This window comes from Heteronotia binoei, chromosome 7 (assembly GCF_032191835.1).
Source record: "Heteronotia binoei isolate CCM8104 ecotype False Entrance Well chromosome 7, APGP_CSIRO_Hbin_v1, whole genome shotgun sequence".
NCBI classification, from domain to species: Eukaryota; Metazoa; Chordata; class Lepidosauria; order Squamata; family Gekkonidae; genus Heteronotia; species Heteronotia binoei.
The window spans coordinates 18,412,512-18,432,521 of NC_083229.1; the positions used below are offsets into that span (position 1 = coordinate 18,412,512).

A 20,010-nucleotide genomic window follows, 5' to 3' on the forward strand; every position below is an offset into this window, starting at 1 on the left:
CCTTTCTGTCTAGGAAAGATGAACTGCAGGCAGTAGGACTCCAGAGTATTCAAAAAAGCTGGGATAATACCTACCTAATGAAGATTCGTCATTCTTTATTCTGACATTCGTTCTCTTCCAGGTTTACGACATGGGAAAGAAACTGGATTTTTTAGTCGATATGCACATGCAACATGCAGAGCAGCTGCAGGTCCAGGTCACGGAGGTGTGCCCATCTAAAGATCTTGCATCCCTAGCTGAGGATAACAGATATTCTGAACTGAAATCCATCATTTACAAATACTCTGAGCCTTCCATTCATGAATTGCCTCCAAGCTTCCACCAGGTTCCAGTGAACAAGGTTCCTCCTTTTGGCTTCTCCACACGGGACCGTGGTAGCGGTCCATTTTCATTGTCCTTATCTAATCAAAACTCTGGTAGGTTGCCGGCCACACCATTCTCAACGTCATACCCTGAGAGGCCGACCGTTTTGCCTATACTTACCTTCATTGACCGTCACGTTTCCTACCAGTCACCTCAAGGAGACCTCCGGAGTCCCCATGCAGAGAGAATCTCTTCAAGGCAAAAACATAGCCTAACGAGAGACAGCGATACCCCATTGTCCCTTCTCTCTGTCAACCACGAGGAACTCGAACGTTCACCAAGTGGATTCAGCATCTCCCAAGACAAAGAAGATTTCCCTTTTGGGCCAAACGGTGGGTCAAGTTGGATGAAAGAGAAGAGGTATTTAGCAGAGGGTGAAACGGACACCGATACTGACCCATTTACACCCAGTGGCTCTATGCCTCTGTCTTCAACAGGGGATGGGATTTCTGATTCAGTATGGACCCCTTCGAACAAGCCAGTTTAAAATTCTCCGGGTGGGGTAGGCTAGGGGTGGGGAGTCACTAGCTGGCTTCTTCTCATAATGTAAACATAAACTTTGTATATCTCACTATACGCCCAAAGCTTCCTAGCTCAAAAAACAAAAAAACCCCACACACCAATGGCTGCACTGCATGCTGGTATTAGTGGTAGTCATTCTGCACCATTTCATACGGCTGATTAAATGCGGTTTTGTTCATGCTGCCAAAACTAAGCAGCTTAGTTTTGAGCACAGTTTTGCATGACTTTACACTATTAAACGGTACAGATAATTTCTTCGGTGGTTTTGAAAATGGCTAAAAATGATATTCTTCGGCATAACCGACGGTTGGGTCGATGCCGGACAAAGACGTAAGAGTGGTACATGCTACGTTTTTGTAAGCAGAGCAAAAATCAAAGACTTGTTTCCAGAGCAGATACCCTTTGCAGAATATATATGTATGTTTACAAAATGCCCCCCCTTAATCTAAAACCTTGGTTATACATTCCGCCCTTGCTGTTCTAATCATGTGTATTAATTCTCTTCACCGAAACCAGGGGTGGCCAAACTTGCTTAACGTAAGAGCCACACAGAATAAACATCAGATGTTTGAGAGCCACGAGACAGGAAGGACAGATGTTTGAGAGCTGTAAAGGAGGGGGAGGGAGAGAGAGAGAGAGGTGGAAAGAAAGCAACTTTTAAATGCATTCTCCAAGCTACTGGCTGGCTTGGCTTGGAGAAGTGATTTAAAGGAGAAATGACTTCTCCAAGCCAGCTGACGGGGCAGTAGAGGCTTCAAGAGCCACACAAGATGTGTGAAAGAGCCACACGTGGATCCTGAGCTGCGGTTCAGCCACCCCTGACCTAAACCTTCATTTGTTTGACTATTTTGGATGTTCCTTGTGCCCTTCTGATACCTGACGTTACTTGTATGTGTAAAGCCATAGAGTATGGGTGCCCTGAAATCCCATTGGATTCAATAGGATTTAAGCACTTTTATGTATTTCAAGGGGACTTATACGTTCCTGATGCTCTCTGGATTGTGCCAATGCTTCCATCACATGTGAGCTTCAATCTCACTGACTTCTGTGGGTGTGAGGCGTTTTTATCCTCATTTTTAAGTTCCATTGATTTACATAGTGTTTTATGCACGTAACGTTCTCTGGATTGTGAGAATCCGCTGTCGTGTGGCCGAAGACATGGGAATAGACATGTTTGATGCATCTACACCTATGTTTTAGGTTGGGGACATGTCAAGCGTGATGCAGAGATAGGACTCTCCAGATGCTAAAGGAGACGCCATGGTCGCGCACGAGTGAGCTGCCGTTGACTGAGAGACCACCTGCCTTGTGCCTACTACTGGAATGGCAGCTGCTGGAATGGCCTTGGGTCAGCCATAGCTACCGCAGGAGTTGTCCTTGAAAGGGCAGCTGCAGTGAGAGCTCTCTCAGCCCCACCCAGCTCACAGGGTGTCTGCTGTGGGGGGAGAAGATATAGAAGATTGTAAGCCGCTCTGAGTCTCTGATTCAGAGAGAAGGGCGGGGTATAAATCTGCAGTCTTCTTCTTCTGCAGCATATTTGGACTCCTCTTTCTCTGCTTCACATTTCCTGGGTGGCTAATCAGGAACCCTTGTGCGAATTGGCCCTAGATCTCATTGTATTCTAGGATGATTGAACACATGACTGGGGTCTTATGGGCCATTGATGTCAATGGGATTTTCAGGCACATGGTGGCATGCATCCCAACCGCACAGTTTCAAAAGACTTAAGGGCACTTAAGTCTTCAGAAAAAGTGGTTGGCAATCCCCACGGATTACCTTATCCTACTGCAGACTCCGTGTTGCCACTTATGTTATTCCTGAGGGTCTTTTGGCTTTCAGGAGCAACATTTCAGGAAACAAAGGCCACAGATGGGCCAGCAGCATATCTGTTATCAGGGGTGGAATTCTAGCAGGAGCTCCTTTGCATATTAGGCCGCACACCCCTGATGTAGCCAATTCTCCAAGAGCTTATAGGGCTCTTTTTTGTAAGCTCTTGAAGGATTGACTACATCAGGGGTGTGCGGCCTGATATGCAAAGGAACTGCTAGAATTCCACCCCTATCTGTTCTATATGATCAACGGATAACACCAATTGTTTGCTGCCCAAATTAAGCATGTATTGGAGTGCATTCTGTCCCAAGTCTATAGCATTTTCCTCCTTTTTATGTGCCCTGCAGTTCACGGTAGTTTTTGGCCATCCTTTACAATGATGTTTCCTGGAATGGATTCGTGAACGAATTTTAAGGAGTAGGCCGAATAATCTCTCATTTCAGTTCTTAAAATGGGATTCCTGTGGGACATGGCTGGAAAACATTTGCCAACTGCAATGGAGCCTTTGACGACTCCTGTTACTACAAAAAACCGAAAACAAACCTAAACTGTTGTTCGCTTCGATCCAGCAACGGTGGTGCCCTCCCCTGGCTGTGATCAGCAGTCGTTTTGTTCTAGGTTTCCATGATGCCAGGATTTCAACTAGTGCGTTGTGCAAAAGGAATAACAGCCCAGGTACCTCCTAGGAACCAGTTTTGACTGTTTCTAAGGGATGATATGCAGAAATGAATGGCTTAATTTCCCTGTGCCTCAGTTTTCCCATCTGTAAAATGGGGCTAATTATACCTCACTGAATGGGGTTGCGTTGAGGCTCAATTTGAGTGTGACTGTAAAGCATTTTGAAATCCTCCAAGGAAAGGCACGTAACCTTTCTTCTACATCCACGGCCTGTACCTTTTGGAGCTCACTTACGTGACTGTTGTGAGGGGATAGCATTGGTGTTTGTTTATTCTTTACTCGGGAGTCATGTACATGCTTGCAGAGGAGTAAGGCCCAGTGTTACAAGTTTGTAAATCATTGTGCATAGAAGAGGAGAGTCTACACCTGTCAAAGTTCGTTTGCATAGACTCCCTCCCCATAACTGGGAATGTTTGAAGAGCACTGGGTTGGATCCATCAGCTTTTTTGCTCAATCTTACCGATTCGCCTCCTTAATACACCCCCCCCCAATCACTGTGTTTTTTATGCCTGCAGCTCCCATGATCCCCAATAAACCAAGGACAGCCTTTTTGCTGTTCAAAGGGTACCCTTCCTCCTCCCCTTTTCACCACTGGTGAAACTGGCTGTATCCAAACCCATTTCTGATCATAGAGATGGAGCCTGCAGTTTGGCCCCGACCGATTTTCTGCTGGTAAAAGACGTGGGATGAGTCCCTTTTTGACCACAAATAAGTTAAACTTGCAGTTTGTGGGATTCCTGTAGACAAAATCCATGCAGGATAGAGACTGAAACAAAGAGGGGGACTGGACACAATCAAGGGAAAATTCGGTAGGATGCAGTCCATTGTATTTGCACAAATTCCATGCTCACAAGCTAGCGATCATGAAGAGGTGTGATGAAAGGCCAGTATTCTTGTACCCTCTCCCTCTCTTTGTGCGTTGATCTCAGTGCACGAGATGTAATCTTTAAAGGGCTTATATTTATGAAGGAGGTTGTCTCATTGATAATTGGATTGTCAATAAGTGTTTGAACTGGGCCTAAATCAAGGAGGATTGACTACCCAGCCATACAGATATCTCTGTTGACAGACATGGGAATCACAGCAGGGTCATTGGTTGTGTATGTGATGCCGCTTCTGTTCCATCCATGGTCACTGGCAAAGGGCTCTCTTGGTCCCGAACTGTTACCACAGCTGCTAACAATTATTTGTGAGGTTTGGCCATACAAAGAATTCTGGGTATTAACCGATTTTGTCTACAGGACTGGTAACATGCTATCATCTGGTGTTATACTACTAACATCGTAATGGTTGTCCGCAAATGGTTTCATGTATTAAAACTGTTCACAAGAGATGGAAAGAAAATATATATATAGCATGGGTAGGATATTTGTTGACCTTGTGATTATGGGTGTCATGTTACATGATGCAAGAAGCTACCACATGAAGTCCAAATTCTTGGTTGGATCCAAACAGCTTTTCTGCAAAAAGGGGAATGGTCCCCTTTGACCACTCGTTAAGATTCTGCTGGGGATTGTGGGATCTGCACAGACCAATGTGGGAGGGAAACTGTAGAACGGAGGGGAATTACGTAGGTGAGATCTGAGTGGAAAAGCCAATGGGATCCAACCTTTTAGAAATGTGACTTACTTTATTGACCCAGATTTCTGCTCCCCTGAACAGATACGGACATGATCCATGATCTTGGCCAGCAATCGCCTTTTTGGTCAAAGAAGAATGTTACATCTTGGCTTTTATCTTGGGGACATTGCCTTTCTCATGCCTCAATACATTAAAAATGCTAGTGTGGGAACTTGTCTGATGAGAGATAATATAATATTATTGTGAAGAAAACCAGAAATGGGAAAAAAATCAATTTGTGTGACTATGACAACAGGATAGATGTCCTCCTTTATCTCCCGTTCTGATTGGAATATATTTGTCCATGGTCTATGGGCAAGGAACCAAGTGGCACCCAAATCCCTTTTTAATCTAGGATTTGTCAGTTGTGCATATTGTCCATTTGGAACAGCAAGCAGAAAAGTACCATTGTCAGATTTAAAAGATGTTCTGGTTTGACATTTGAATTGCAGATGTATACAGCACATGCATAAATTGATTTGGGCAGCACAAGGAGCATGCAATTCTATTTCCCCTGTGCCAACCACTAAGGGTGTTCTTCTCTTCTGAGGCAGCAATTATAGGCTGATTCCATTTGTTTTCTGTCCATGACCAAAAATACACGATAAAACTATTCTGTGCATTGACTGAGAGCCGGTTTTATGAGGTATGGCTTTCACACAGAGTCTGCTTGAAATATTGGTCTGTGGATGCCGTTATTGGGACAAAATGGCCTCCCTGATCCTCTCAGCATGGAGTTCGGCTCTGCTCAAAGAGCAGCCGAACCAACACCAATGGGCTTTAAGCACTATCAATCTTGGGCTAAGCTTTGTAAATACAGCGACACGTCAGCTAAATTGCACTGCCACTTTAGAAACCAGGGACACTTGCAAGGGCAGCATAAATTCGGTATCATGACCTGAAAGGGGGAGCATTCTTTCGCACAGAAACAGCCAAACTAGACTCCTTTTCTGTTGCCCAGGAATCTGGATAGGAATTTCGTCACGCAGGCATACCATTTTCTGGTTCGCTGTGAGCAAAATGTTCAGGTGGGGGCTTAGCGCAGAGCTTTTTTGTGTGTGTGTGTGTCTACTGAACAATCTGTGTACTTTGTGATGAGTTTCCCAGACCCCTTTGTGAAAGGGGGCAAAGGTCTTTGGAAAGGGGGTTTGATATGCAGTGGGAAAGGAAGCACATCTCTGTTGCTAAGATGCCTGGGTCTTTGCTCCTATGCCTTGAGCAGTTGGGGGCACAATGTGGGTTGGAATGTACATGGATGATTGTGCACAGCCGCAGCTTGACTGGAGTAGAAGGCTTGATTGGCAATAGCCCTTGATAGCACTGGTAGGCAATGAAACTGCCAGCACAACCCCCACCCCCCTCGGCAAGGTAGGAAAACCAGCCAGATGGCAAGGGGTGAAATTCTAGCAGGAGCTCCTTTGCATATTAAGCCACACACCCCTGATGTAGCCAATCCTCCAAGAGCTTACAAAAAAGGGCCTTGTAAGCTCTTGGAGGACTGGCTACATCAGGGGTGTGTGGCCTAATATGCAAAGGAGCTCCTGCTAGGATTCCGCCCCTGCAGATGGCCTAGTCAATGAGGATGTGTCTCTTCTTGTCTCCCGCTCAAGATAAGAGTAGTAGATGGGAGCAGCTTCTTTTGCCTTTAGTGACACACTGTCACACAGTCTGGTCTGAATGTGCTACTTTGTGATCTCCAGCTAGCTGGGATCCTGAACAGATACCCTTTCGAGTAAGAATAAAAGAGCAGAAAGAACATCATGGCTGTGAGTGGGGGGAAATTTCTGAAAAGAGGAGACTTTAAAGTCTTTCACTCTGGCATCCGAAACAGCAGCCTTATCAAAAACCAATCCTCACCCCCACCCCCTTCTCCATTGGTACAGCACTATGGGGAATCTCTCTTCCAACTCCGAATTGCTTCTCTTTCCTTCCTAATGCAAAACGTTGGAGCATCTTGTAACTTGTCAGCCCAGAGACTGGGAACGTTGCCTTAGGACTCGATCTTGGATTGGAGTGCTCCCTCCTGATTAAAAGCTAAAGCCTTGGGTACACCATGAGTCATGCTCAGAATGAAAAGAATGTCATGTGGACATTCCCCTTTAATGCAACTACTTTGGGCTTTCCACCCAAGGCATAGATCAGGAGTTTTTCTAGGAGAGGCAATTTTAGTATTAGAATGAGCTGTGTCAAGGCGTTTTCCAAGCTGACTTGAGATTTTGGGCATTCCCTTTATGGAACAGAAATTGGTTCGGTTCATGCTGCTTCCTTTGCTCTAGCAGCAATCTAAATCTTTGTTTTCAACTCATTGGTAAATCTAAACCTTCAAAGTATCGTTTGTGCTTGCCCAGAAAAATCATGATTTCAAACCAAGAACAGCAAATGAATTGATGTTCTGATTCACACGGTAAGCGGAAGCTGTACTTTGTTAGATGGCTAATTGTGCTTTCTGGAAACCAGGAAGTTACCACATAGCTCCGGGACTTCCAAGTCTCCTTAAAGTGGAGTTGAACCCCGGTTCGACACTGTATCTGAATCAATACACAGTTAAAACAACAACAACTCTAGAGAGTTGCCATTGTTGCCACAGCATAAGATGCAAGATTTAGTCTGAGCTTCTTACACAGAGGAATGTCCACCAGATTTGCTCCCTGTTCTCTTCCCTTGCACTAAAAGGATGCTGTTAAAAATTATATCTAAGATGGCCTGATATATTGGGGGTTGTTTAACTCTTTAATGTTGGCACACTAGAACAGCATTTCCCATTTGCAGGGTCATGACCCGGTACCAGGCCACACAAGCCTCAATACCGGGTCACCAGGGGCAGCCCAACAGCCCCGCTTCCTCCACTCTCTATTTATCTTTGGCACTTCATGCCATGCCACGCTCCAGCCCTTGCCCCCCACGCCGCCTTTAGCACTCAGAGAGCGCTACAGACACTACAAACTGACCAGAAGCCCTCCCTCGTCCCTCTCTGATGCTCAGAAACATCAGTGAGGGCAGGGAAAGCTCCTGGCTAGCGCTCAGTATCAGTATCGCTCCCTGATCGTCTTCCGCCCAGAGGACAATCAGATAGTGATACTGAGACTGTGCGCAGACCAGAAGCCGTCCCCTGTCCCTCGCTGATGTTCGGAAACATCAGAGAGGGAGGGGAAAGCTCCTGGCCGGCTCGCAGTCTCTGTATTGCTCCCTGAGCGTCCTCCGCCTGGACCACGGGGAAAGAACTGGCCCACAGGAGGGAAAGGTTTGGGAAACCCCGCACTAGAAGATTCGACCTTACACACCACTCAGAAGAACCAAGCTAGCTGACTAGGGCCACCAGGTCTCCTGCTATGGCAGGTGGCCTCCTGTTTCCTGCTGCTGCTCCAAGTAACAGTGGGAGACATTTTTCTTTAAAAAAAAAAAAAAAACAGTGATGTTGTGTGCACTGGGATGTTAGTTCAAGGGAAAATCCGGACCTGATGATGGGAATTGTCAGAAACTCTGTGGTTGTATCATAAAGTTTCTGGCAATTCCTAGAGTTACCAGTTCTCACTTCCGGGTTTCCTCCACTCTCCATGTTCCTTCCCCCAAAGCTCCTGACAGTTTCCAGTCAGAGCTATGTTAAGACAAGGTGGTTTCCCAGATCTGAAGCAACATGCACAGACTCAACCACCTCTAAATGGCAAATGAACATATGAAGCTGCCTTATACTGAACCAGACCCTTGGCCCATCGAAGTCAGTATTGTCTACTCAGACTGGCAGCGGCTCTCCAGGGTCTCAAGCTGAGGTTTTTCACACCTATTTGCCTGGACCCTTTTAGTTGGAGATGCCGGGGATTGAACCTGGGACCTTCTGCTTACCAAGCAGATGCTCTATCACTGAGCCACCGTCCCTCCCTTTGTCAGGAATCCATATTTGAATACATGCTCTTTTACTGCAAGAAAATCTCTACATGTAGAAAGTAATCACATCAGGAAAGAGGTTCTAAATTGAGCCCTTTCTAGCGGGCATCCAGTTTTCTATGTGTAAGGATCTCACACATCCCTTTGATTTGGGGCTATTCCAGAATACAGTGATGGCAAAAGATGTGTTGAATGACCCTAGGGTTGCTAGCCCTCAGCGGGCAACCCCCAGGAGACTAGGGGGCAGAGATGTACCAAAATGGTGATGCTGCAACATCACCTCTAGACGGATAACCAGAAGTGATGTCACTGCATCATGGGATGCTCTAGGATTTCCCTGCAATTCTATAGTAAGAATGTGCCGATGTGTCTTCCAGTTAGGGAGCTGGAAGGATTGTCACAGAATCTCAGGATACTGTTTCAGCCTCCCCATTTCCCCCCTGACACCCTATTGGATGATAGCAGGCAACCTGGCCATCGAAAAACACCTGGCTTCTCTTGAGCAATTCTGTGACTCTTACCAAAATTATTTCAGCTTCCTACTTGCGTGCACGTGAGACTCTCCCAATTAGCTTCCATGTTCAGATCAGGCAAACTTCAAATCTAATGAAGAGAATTTTCAACCCATGTTCTAACAAGAGCACCTTAAAGATAAGCCACCTGCACAGAGGATAGGATTCTAAGCCTCTGCCAACGTACTGGAGATTAAGTCCAATAGATTGCAATAAGACACCTTTCTGGGGCTGCACACACACATTGCAAGATGTTGCACTGCTGTCACAACCATTCGGAGCTTGACTATCTCGTCTGCACAGGATAATCCAGTTGTGAATGCTGGCTATAGTGCAACAGAGTGCCCTATTCAATGACGTCTGGGTGCAGCCTGAAGAAACATGCTTAGATTTTGAGACGATGACCACAGCTACTTATAGGTATTTTGTCCCACCAAGAAAGCTACTTCTGTTATCTGCTACTGCGTGGCTCCACAGCAGAGGTCTTGCTCCAGAGGCCCACAGCTGGCTCCAGAATGCTCACTTTGGACCCAGGTGGGGCTGAATTTTAACCAGGGTTACCTGTTAGCACCTGCCAACCAGCAGGAGGGTTGAGAGGGGCAGCATCAACAGGCTTTTGTTCAATACAATACAATAATCCATCCATCCATCCATCCATCCATCCATCCATCCATCCAATGGCAATTGGCAAATACATTAAGCGCCTCCTAGATGTTAGATATAAAAAAACCCCAACAATTTCAATTACCAATGGGTTCCAAGTTGACAACAAGAAGACAATTTTATATTTGTCGGGCTTCGCTGTTTGCTCACTCAAACGGGTCAGTTAGTATGGAGCGCAGGTCAGATTAAAAAGTACAGTTTAAGAACACACGTTCTAAAGTTTCTATCTCTGGACAGGCACAAGCGCACAGTCTTGTTAGCATAAGGAGTTTTATGGAATCTTCCAAGAAGTATCGCAGATGGTAGCAAATTGAACCTAGCTTGCGAATAGGCTCTGTGTTGCCATGGGGCTGTTAGGCAGGTGAAACATTCCCAGGAGGTAAAAAACCCATGTATCTGGAATATATATTAATTAATGTATTCTTTATATGAGGGATGTTAAACTCATTAAATACTAAGTTATTAATGGTAATTTAGTTAGTATTAATAAATCGAGCAATTATTTGCTATTTGATAGCCTTCCTTCCTTCCTTCCTTCCTTCCTTCCTTCCTTCCTTCCTTCCTTCCTTCCTTCCTTCCTTCCTTCCTTCCTTCCTTCCTTCCTTCCTTCCTTCCTTCCTTCCTCCCTCCCTCCCTCCCTCCCTCCCTCCCTCCCTCCCTCCCTCCCTCCCTCCCTCCCTCCCTTCCTTCCTTCCTTCCTTCCTTCCTTCCTTCCTTCCCTTGTGATAATTTACAGTACCTGGGACCTAACTTGAGCTATGTCCAAGTTGGGTCCCATTTGACATCCCTGATTTAAAGACCACCTAAAACTACAAGGCAAAGTTCTGTTAGCCCAGTGTGTGTGTGTGTGTGTGTGTGTGTGTGTAAATTTTGGCCACTGTGTGACACAGAGTGTTAGACTGAATGGGCCATTGGGCTGATCCAACATGGCTTCTTCTATGTTCTTATGGCCACTGTGTGACACAGAGTGTTGGACTGGATGGGCCATTGGGCTGATCCAACATGGCTTCTCTTATGTTCTTAAACCAAAAAGATGGCAGGCCTTTCCAGCAGGCTTACATTCTAAATCAACTGCTATTCACCCTGGAGTGGAGGGGGTTAACGAGTCCTTTGTCTGTGTTGGTGGATGTCATCCAGTGGGTGGAGCTAGTTTTGTTGACCTTTCAGACCCTGCTAGATCCAAAGTTTAAGGACCTATTTTAAGAATTAAGTGCTGACCAGGGCAAGTTCCGAGGCCAGAATTCTTGCTGATAACTCCAGAGTCTTGCAGTGAAGTGTAATCCATTTATTTTGAACAAGCCAAGTCTTCACGCCCGACGATCAACTGGTGTTTTGTTTTCTAGCTTAGAGCCTATCGTTCTTTATAACTTGTTTGTGCCTTGCTCACTCAAGTAAATTCTCCATGCTACCAAGATGCTTTTCAGATTCCGGCTGACAAGGGAACACAATTTTTATACAAGTGGCCTTTAGTGCTCTTTCTAATATTATTTATTGCAATTTTTAAACGGTATGTGTAATTTATATTCCAGCACTTGTCTAACATTTGAACAATTTTAATATGTTGATTTCAATATATATATATATATTATGCAAATAATACTTCTTACCTGTTTTTTATGTTCTGTCTTAAAAAAGAAAACCTGCACCACTTATTAAGAAATAAAATAGAAATTTCAATTACTCCCAGTGTCGTGAATTTCATTTTCAATTCTCACAGTCAGCTCAATGATACAATGAGAAATAACGATGATAGGCAGACTCCAACAAAGGTTTTTTTTAGGAACCCTCTTCTCACACTAGCATTTCATGCCCCAAAAGGACCTTCCAAAGTAACATCTAATGCCACATCTCTAGGAAAGAAATATTGGTGGCATCACTGTGCATGTATAGAAGACATCTAGGCGTGATTCTACCATTATTTGTACATGATGGTTTGAGATGACATAGTCTTGTTCAAGCCCATTTTTTCCAGGTTTGTGGCACTCTTCTTCTTCTTCTTCTTCTTCTTCTTCTTCTTCTTCTTCTTCTTCTCCTTCTCCTTCTCCTTCTCCTCCTCCTTCTCCTCCTCCTCCTCCTCCTCCTCCTCCTCCTCCTCCTCCTCCTCCTCCTCCTTCCTAAATCTTTATTGAAAGTTGTAGAAGAATAACAGATATCACAATAATAGAATTGTGATAATAGCATAGTGTTATCCCAAAAACACTTTAGTATAACAAATACTGAACCGTGGGTACATAAAGGAATTACGCATGTTGCCAGATAAATAGTGTAACGACCAAATTAAAATATATCTGAATAAATTAAAGTATGTTCTTAAGAGTATGTGCTGATAGTCACACGATACATAAATACAATAATCCTAACCAAATTCCTTCAAAAAGTCAAAATGTCGTGGTGCCGATGTTCCACACTATAATTCTTTGACCCTCAAGTCCTGTGCTGTGAATTCCAGAAAAGGAAACCATTTTTCTGTTAATTGAGAAAGACGAAGGTGAGGTTCTGATCGAGAAATCAATTCTGCAGTTTTGTCCATTAAAAAAAAAAATCTCCAGACTTTTGAATACCAATGATCTACAGATGGAAAAAAGTCGTTTTTTTTTCTAATTCTGAGCAATGAGGCATCTGGCAGCGGTAAGTAGGATAGTAACTAATTCCTGACAGCCTTTGCTGCTTCTGATGAATAGAAACACAATCTCTGTGGCATGTGAATGGTCTTTGAGCTATTGTTTTGTAATGCACATGTTTTCTCATCTTCTCTGCAATTGCTGGGCATTGCAACAGAGCAACATTTGCCACATTAAAAGGGGGGGGGGCTTGGTATTGGTACAATATCACCATTGTTTTTATCATGAGGTTAAGAAAAAAAATTTTACATAGACTTTTTCCTTCCCTTTTTTTTCAAAAAGTCCTTCCACTTGGTTTCCTGTGTTTTGATGTCGTTTGCAATATTATACCAGCGTTTGGTGAGGATGTATTTTCACTTTATTTTAAGACTATTTTTTGCTCCTAACATACCATCATATGCTATAGCTGTTACAGCAAGCATTTTTAGTGATTTGATATTTTAATGTTGGTTTAGGCTTGCCATTCTTGCGAGGTATTGAGTCAACTCTTGTCCCTGTACTCCAGGCCCCTGCAAGGCATTTCTTCTCCAGCAGAAATGGGTGAGGGTTGGGAATGATGTCACACAACGAAACGACATCACTTCCTGTTTGCACCCAGAAGTGGCATCGATAGGCTCTAGGAATGCACACATCTCTATGGTAAAAAAAAAAACACAGAAAAGAGAATTTCTAGAGTGCCGTGACATCACTTCCAGGTACATACCGAAAGTGACGTTGCACTGTTATATGTCACAGCACACTCCCAAAAGGTCCCCATTGGTTGGCAATACTAGGCTGCCAACCCTTGATTGCAGCAGACTTACAGTAGCCCCTGTTGGATTTTCAAGGCAAGACACATTCAGAGGTGGTTTGCCATTGCCTGGCTTTGGATAGAGACCTTGGACTTCTTCGGTGGGCTTCCATCCAAATACTAGCAAGGGCCAACCCTGCTTAGCTTCCAAGATCTGATGAGATCGTTCTAGCCTGAGCTATCCAGGTCAGGGCATCACTGCATTAGAAGAAGAAGACCCGTAGATTTACACCCCACCCTTCTCTCTCAATCAGAGTCTCAGAGCGGTCACAATCTCCTTTACCTCCCTCCCCTACAACAGACGCCCTGTGAGGTAGGTGGGGCTGAGAGAGCTCCTCAGAAGCCCTTTCAAGGACAGCTCTGTGAGAGCTATGGCTGACCCAAGGCCATTCCAGCAGGTGCAAATGGAGGAGTGGGGAATCGAACTTGGTTCTCCCAGATAAGAGTCTGCACACTTAACCACTACAGGGGAAGAAGGTCTATGAGAGCTATGGCTGACCCAAGGCCATTCCAGCAGGTGCAAGTGGAGGAGTGGGGAATCGAACCCGGTTCTCCCAGATAAGAGTCTTCACACTTCACCACTACAGGGGAAGAAGGTCTATGAGAGCCATGGCTAACCCAAGGCCATTCCAGCAGGTGCAAGTGGAGGAGTGGGGAATCGAACCCGGTTCTCCCAGTTAAGAATCCATGCACTTAACCACTACAGGGGAAGAAGGTCTATGAGAGCTATGGCTGACCCATGGGCATTCCAGCAGGTGCAAGTGGAGGAGTGGGGAATCGAACCCGGTTCTCCCAGATAAGAGTCCACGCACTTAACCACTGCACCAAACTGGCTCTACACCTAAATGGGTATACATTAACCACTACGCCACACTGGGTATACATTTGGTTTCAGTCCTGAAGTGCTTGCTTTTAATAGTATTCCAGATCCAGGCAACTCTCTTGAATTTTCTCAAGGGAAACAGTACAAAAATAAATAATGATTTGCGAGTCCCTGAACCTGGAGGTTCCATGTTACTATTGTCTTCATTTTCCCTTTGGCAGTTCAGTTCTGACTGAACCAGTCCTGATCCAAGCCACAGAAAAGCCAAAAGTCTATATCCCTGAGAAAATGCCTCACCCAATTCATCTGAACCTTGTTTCCACTGAAAAAAAAATATTATTGTCCCTTATAAAGTTTCTCGTATTCTCGGTTGGAGCGGAACAATCTCACAATTTAGCAGGGAAAAAAACTCACTTTGGTGTAGCTGAAATTGCCTAGCCCCAAATGTGTTATGTACATCCCGCTGAAAGTAAAATTGCCTTCCTATCTGAACATCAAACAATTTGGACGGGATCCCGGGGAACACCTTTATTCCTCAGATGGAGAGGGCTTGTGATAGATCATTATCCTGAATGCTTTCATTCTAGCCCAATTGATGAAATATTAAGTGAGGGTCAATGGGAACAAAAAACTCCAAGGGGGTACGATTAGACCGCTCAGCAAAGGACACTTCTCCAAAGCCAAAATTCATGAAAATCTGCCTGCATTAAAGAATCTTTTTCCCCTCTTCATCCTGTCCAGCAGATACAGGCTGTGAAAAAGGCCATTTGAGTAGTCCTCATTGTCAAGGAGATGAGGAACGGATCCTGCCATACAGAAGGAAGCAGGTAAGTTGGGAAAAATGGACTTCACACCTGATGGTTCTTCCATTAAGCATAATGCTAAACCCATAGCTTTTTTGTGTTTTAACAATTTATTAATAACATATGGTTATAGTAATTAATTGTCTCTTTTCTATACTAACCCATATGATATTTCAACCCCCCCTCCCTCCTATATTTGACTTCCCCGAAGTTGTAAATTTAAATTCAATTATAAAGGTACCACTAACCAATCAAAGTTCAATATTTTTCTTCTCTCATTACTACTAATGGTGGTGGTGGTGGGGGGTGGGCTTCTCTCATTACTACTAATGGGGTGGTGGTGGGGGGTGGGCTTCCTCTGGGAATCCTACCCCCCCAGGGAAAGTGCATGCGCAATACATAGCCTCTCCTCTCCTGGTGTAGTGAACGCCGCGTGGTCACTGTCTGGCTATGCCTGGCAGATGGTCACTGCAATGGCCTCTCCTGCATTACTGCATCCGTAGCAACACCTTCTCGCTGGTCCCCCCCGTTTTCACAGAGTTTGCTACGTCATGGTGCGACCGAATTGTCCGGCGGTATAACCGGATGGGCAGGCTGGGCCCACCAACTTCGTCAGCCTAAGAGAAGGAAAACGCTAACATCAAACCCGGGCAGATAGAGCTCGTTAATGTAACACCTACCACCTGGAGGACTCACTGCCGGCGTCCCGGCTTACTGGGCCATGGCAGATGACCCCCAGGTGAAAGGGTGGAGCCAGTACCGCGCACACTGCGCTTCACCTAAAAAATTCCTCTGCGCAGGCCTGAAGGGCATATCCACACACACAACCCACAACGCATCAAGTCCTGCAGCGATAGGCAAGGGGCGAAACGGCAGGTGGAAGGTGCCACTGGAAGCCGCAGTCCCGATCCTGCATGTAGGCGGTTCAGGATATTGGTCGCCTGATGCTAACCCGGAGACGAAAGCATCTTTCGGCAGCACCCTGAACGACCAAGCAGCCTTATCTAGGGACAGCACTGCTTGCTCCACACGGAGAGGGGCCTAGAAAAGGTGGCCTAAACAAAGCTCGTCTCCCCCACCCCAGTTGGCTAGCCGCGGTCAACGGGCATCCTTACTTGCGGTCGAAAAATAACAACAAAGAAAAGGCATGCACCTGCCTCACAAAGTGTGCAAAGACTAAAGCTTGCGTGTTGGAACATCAGAACCATGCTTGACACAGTAGGCAGTGGTCGCCCTGAACGACGCTCTGCTCTAGTTGCCCACGAACTTCTCAGGTTGAATATCGACATAGCAGCTCTTAGTGAGGTCCGTTTCCCTGAGGAAGGTAGTCTTCAAGAACACGGTGCTGGCTATACCCTCTACTGGTCGGGTAAGTCAAAGGCTGAGAGCCGCCTTTCTGGCATTGGCTTCATGGTCAGGAACTCCATTGCCTCCAAACTCGAAAACCTTCCAACAGGTCACTCAGATCGCATCATGTCCATGCGCCTCCCACTTCAAAACAAGCAGCATGCAACACTCTTCAGTGTGTATGCCCCAACCCTTCAAGCAGATCCTGCAGAAAAGAACAAGTTCTATGCTGATCTACGCAACCTCGTACGGAAGACCCCTACAGAGGACAAGGTGATCATCCTTGGCGACTTCAATGCCAGAGTAGGTAAAGACTCGGAAGCCTGGAAAGGAGTACTTGGCAAACACGGCATTGGCAACTGCAATGACAACGGGCGCCTCCTGCTAGAATTCTGCATGGAGCACCAGCTCACCATCACCAACACTATCTTCCAGCAGAAGAACAGTCTGAAGACAACCTGGATGCACCCACGGTCCAAGCATTGGCACCTTATCGACTACATTCTGGTGCGCCAGAGAGACCTTCGAGATGTCTTACACACCCGAGTAATGCCCAGCGCAGAATGTCATACGGATCATCGTCTTGTACGCTGCAATCTCCGTCTTCACTTTAAACCCACACCCAGGAGAGGAGGTATCCCTCGGAGGAAGTTTCAGGTTGGCAGCCTCCAGTCAGCCAAAGTTAAAGCCGCCTTCCAGGCAAAACTCCAGTCAAGAATTGAGGACCTCAGTTGCCCCACAGACCCTTCTCCAGAAGCACTCTGGGAACACCTAAAAACTACCGTCCTGCAGATCTCTGAAGAAGTCCTCGGGTTCTCCACAAGGAAGAACAAGGACTGGTTTGATGAGAACAATCAAGAGATCCAAGAATTACTGGCAAAAAAGAGATCTGCCTACCAAGCACATCTTGCTCAGCCCTCCAGTCCTGGGAAAAAAGCAACCTTTCGCGCTGCATGTAGCAACCTCCAGCGCAAGCTTCGAGACATTCAGAACGAGTGGTGGACCAAGCTTGCAGAGAGAACCCAGCTGTGTGCAGACACTGGTGATTTAAGAGGGTTCTACGAAGCCCTGAAGGCAGTATATGGTCCATCATATCAGGCTCAGAGTCCCTTGCATAGTGCAGACGGCCAAGTGCTCCTCACAGACAAGGCATCCATACTGAACCGGTGGTCGGAGTATTTTCAGGTTCTCTTCAGTGCCAACCGCGTAGTTCAAGATTCAGCAATCCACCTCACCCCACTTCAACCGGTGAAAACAGAGTTGGATGAGATCCCCACCCTAGAAGAGATTGTTAAAGCCATCAAGCAACTGAAAAGTGGCAAGGCAGCAGGAGTTGATGGAATTCCACCAGAGATCTGGAAGCATGGGGGCACAGTACTACATAGCTCACTTCACAAAGTACTTGTCACCTGCTGGGAACAAGGCAAATTACCACAGGACTTTCGCGATGCAATCATCATCACCCTATACAAGAACAAAGGGGAAAAGTCAGACTGCTCCAACTACCGGGGGATAACCCTGCTCTCCATCGCAGGCAAAATCCTTGCCAGAATACTCCTGAACAGACTGGTGCCCACCATTGCAGAAGAACTCCTCCCAGAGAGCCAGTGTGGCTTCAGAGCTAACAGGAGCACCACCGACATGGTATTTGTTCTCAGGCAGCTCCAAGAGAAATGCAGGGAACAGAACAAGGGTCTGTATGTGACTTTTGTCGACCTTACCAAAGCTTTCGATACCGTTAGCAGGAAAGGCCTGTGGCAAATCTTGGAACGTTTAGGATGTCCCCCAAGGTTCCTCAGCATGATCATCCAGCTACACGAAGACCAGCGAGGCCAAGTCAGACACTGCAACGACCTCTCGGAGCCCTTCCCAATAGGCACAGGTGTAAAGCAAGGCTGCGTTCTCGCGCCAACTCTCTTTACGATCTTCTTTAGCATGATGCTTCAAAGAGCCGCAGTAGATCTAGATGAGGACGATGGTGTCTACATCCGCTATCGCACCGATGGCAGCCTGTTCAACCTGAGGCGACTAAAGGCACACTCCAAGACAATGGAAAAACTCATCCGAGAGCTACTGTTTGCTGATGATGCTGCACTCGTCTCCCACTCGGTATCAGCTCTGCAGCATATGACGTCCTGCTTTGCAGAGGCTGCCAAGCTATTCGGCCTAGAAGTTAGTCTGAAGAAGACAGAAGTTCTCCACCAGCCTGCACCCCAGGAAGATTATCACCCTCCCTGCATCACTGTGGGTGAATCAGTTCTGAAGACAGTCCAGCAGTTCAGCTACCTGGGGTGCATCATCTCCTCAGATGCCAAGATCGACAAGGAGATTGACAACAGGCTGGCAAAGGCAAACCGTGCATTTGGCCGACTGCACAAAAGAGTGTGGAGCAACAAGCATCTGAAAAAAGGCACAAAGATCAATGTTTACAAAGCGGTTGTGATGACAACCCTCATCTATGGCTCCGAATTGTGGGTTTTATACCGTCATCACCTGCGACTCCTTGAGCGCTTTCATCAGCGCTGCCTTCGCACCATCCTCAACATCCACTGGAGTGACTTTGTGACCAACACTGAAGTCCTCAAGCGGGCAGAGGTTACCAGCATCGAGGCACTGCTTTTGAAGACGCAGCTGCGCTGGGCAGGGCATATTTCTAGGATGGAAAACCACCGCCTTCCCAAGATTGCCCTGTATGGCGAACTCTCCACCGGCCATCGAAATAGAGGGGCACCAAAGAAGAGGTACAAGGACTCCTTGAAGAAATCCCTTAGCACCTGTCACATCAACCATCACCAGTGGTCTGACCTAGCCTCAGATCGCAAAGCATGGAGGCACACCATCCACCAGGCTGTCTCTTCCTTTGAGAACACACGCATAGCTGGTCTTGAGGACAAAAGGAGATTGAGGAAGAATCGCACTGCTACAGGACCAACCCTAAATCAGACTTTTCCCTGCAGCCGCTGTGGCCGGACCTGCCTGTCCCACATTGGTCTTGTCAGCCACCAGCGAGCCTGCAGCAAACGTGGACTATTGCACCCTTCTTAAATCTTCGTTCGCGAAGCCAAGCCGAGAGAGACTACTAAAAAATTGTCCAATGACTTTTTATATTCCATTCTTTCTCCATATATCTTTTAAATTTCTTCCACTCCTTTTTGAATATATCTAGATCATAGTCTTTTAAAGTTTTAGTTAATTTGTCCATCTCACTCCACGATAAAACTTTCACAATCCAGTCCCATTTCTCTGGTATTTTTCCCGGTTTCCACAGCTGCGCATACAATGTCCTAGCAGCTGAGAGCAGCCAATCCAACCCATAGCTTTTTTTTAAAAAATAAATTTTATCAAGTTACAACAGCACCAGAGAAAAAGAGAAGGAACAAAAACATACCAAATTAGTACAAATGAGTACCTTACCCATTAGAAGTAGAGGTAGTCCCCTGTGCAAGCACCGGTTGTTTCCAACTCTGGGGTGACGTTGCTTTCACAATGTTTTCACGGCAGACTTTTTACAGGGTGGTTTGCCATTGCCTTCCCCAGTCATCTATGCTTTCCCCTC

General features: G+C 46.0%; 1 protein-coding gene across 1 annotated transcript in view; it reads left to right on the top strand.

Annotated features, from left to right (window-relative positions):
• The window catches only part of KCNQ3 (potassium voltage-gated channel subfamily Q member 3), a 239,692-nt gene extending 238,300 nt beyond the window's left edge, over positions 1-1,392 (top strand). The window contains exon 15 of the mRNA XM_060243217.1: positions 122-1,392. Coding sequence (XP_060099200.1) covers positions 122-850 — 729 coding nt within the window. The 3' untranslated portion in view covers positions 851-1,392. The remainder of the gene's footprint in view (positions 1-121) is intronic.
• Positions 1,393-20,010: the final 18,618 nt, after the last annotated feature.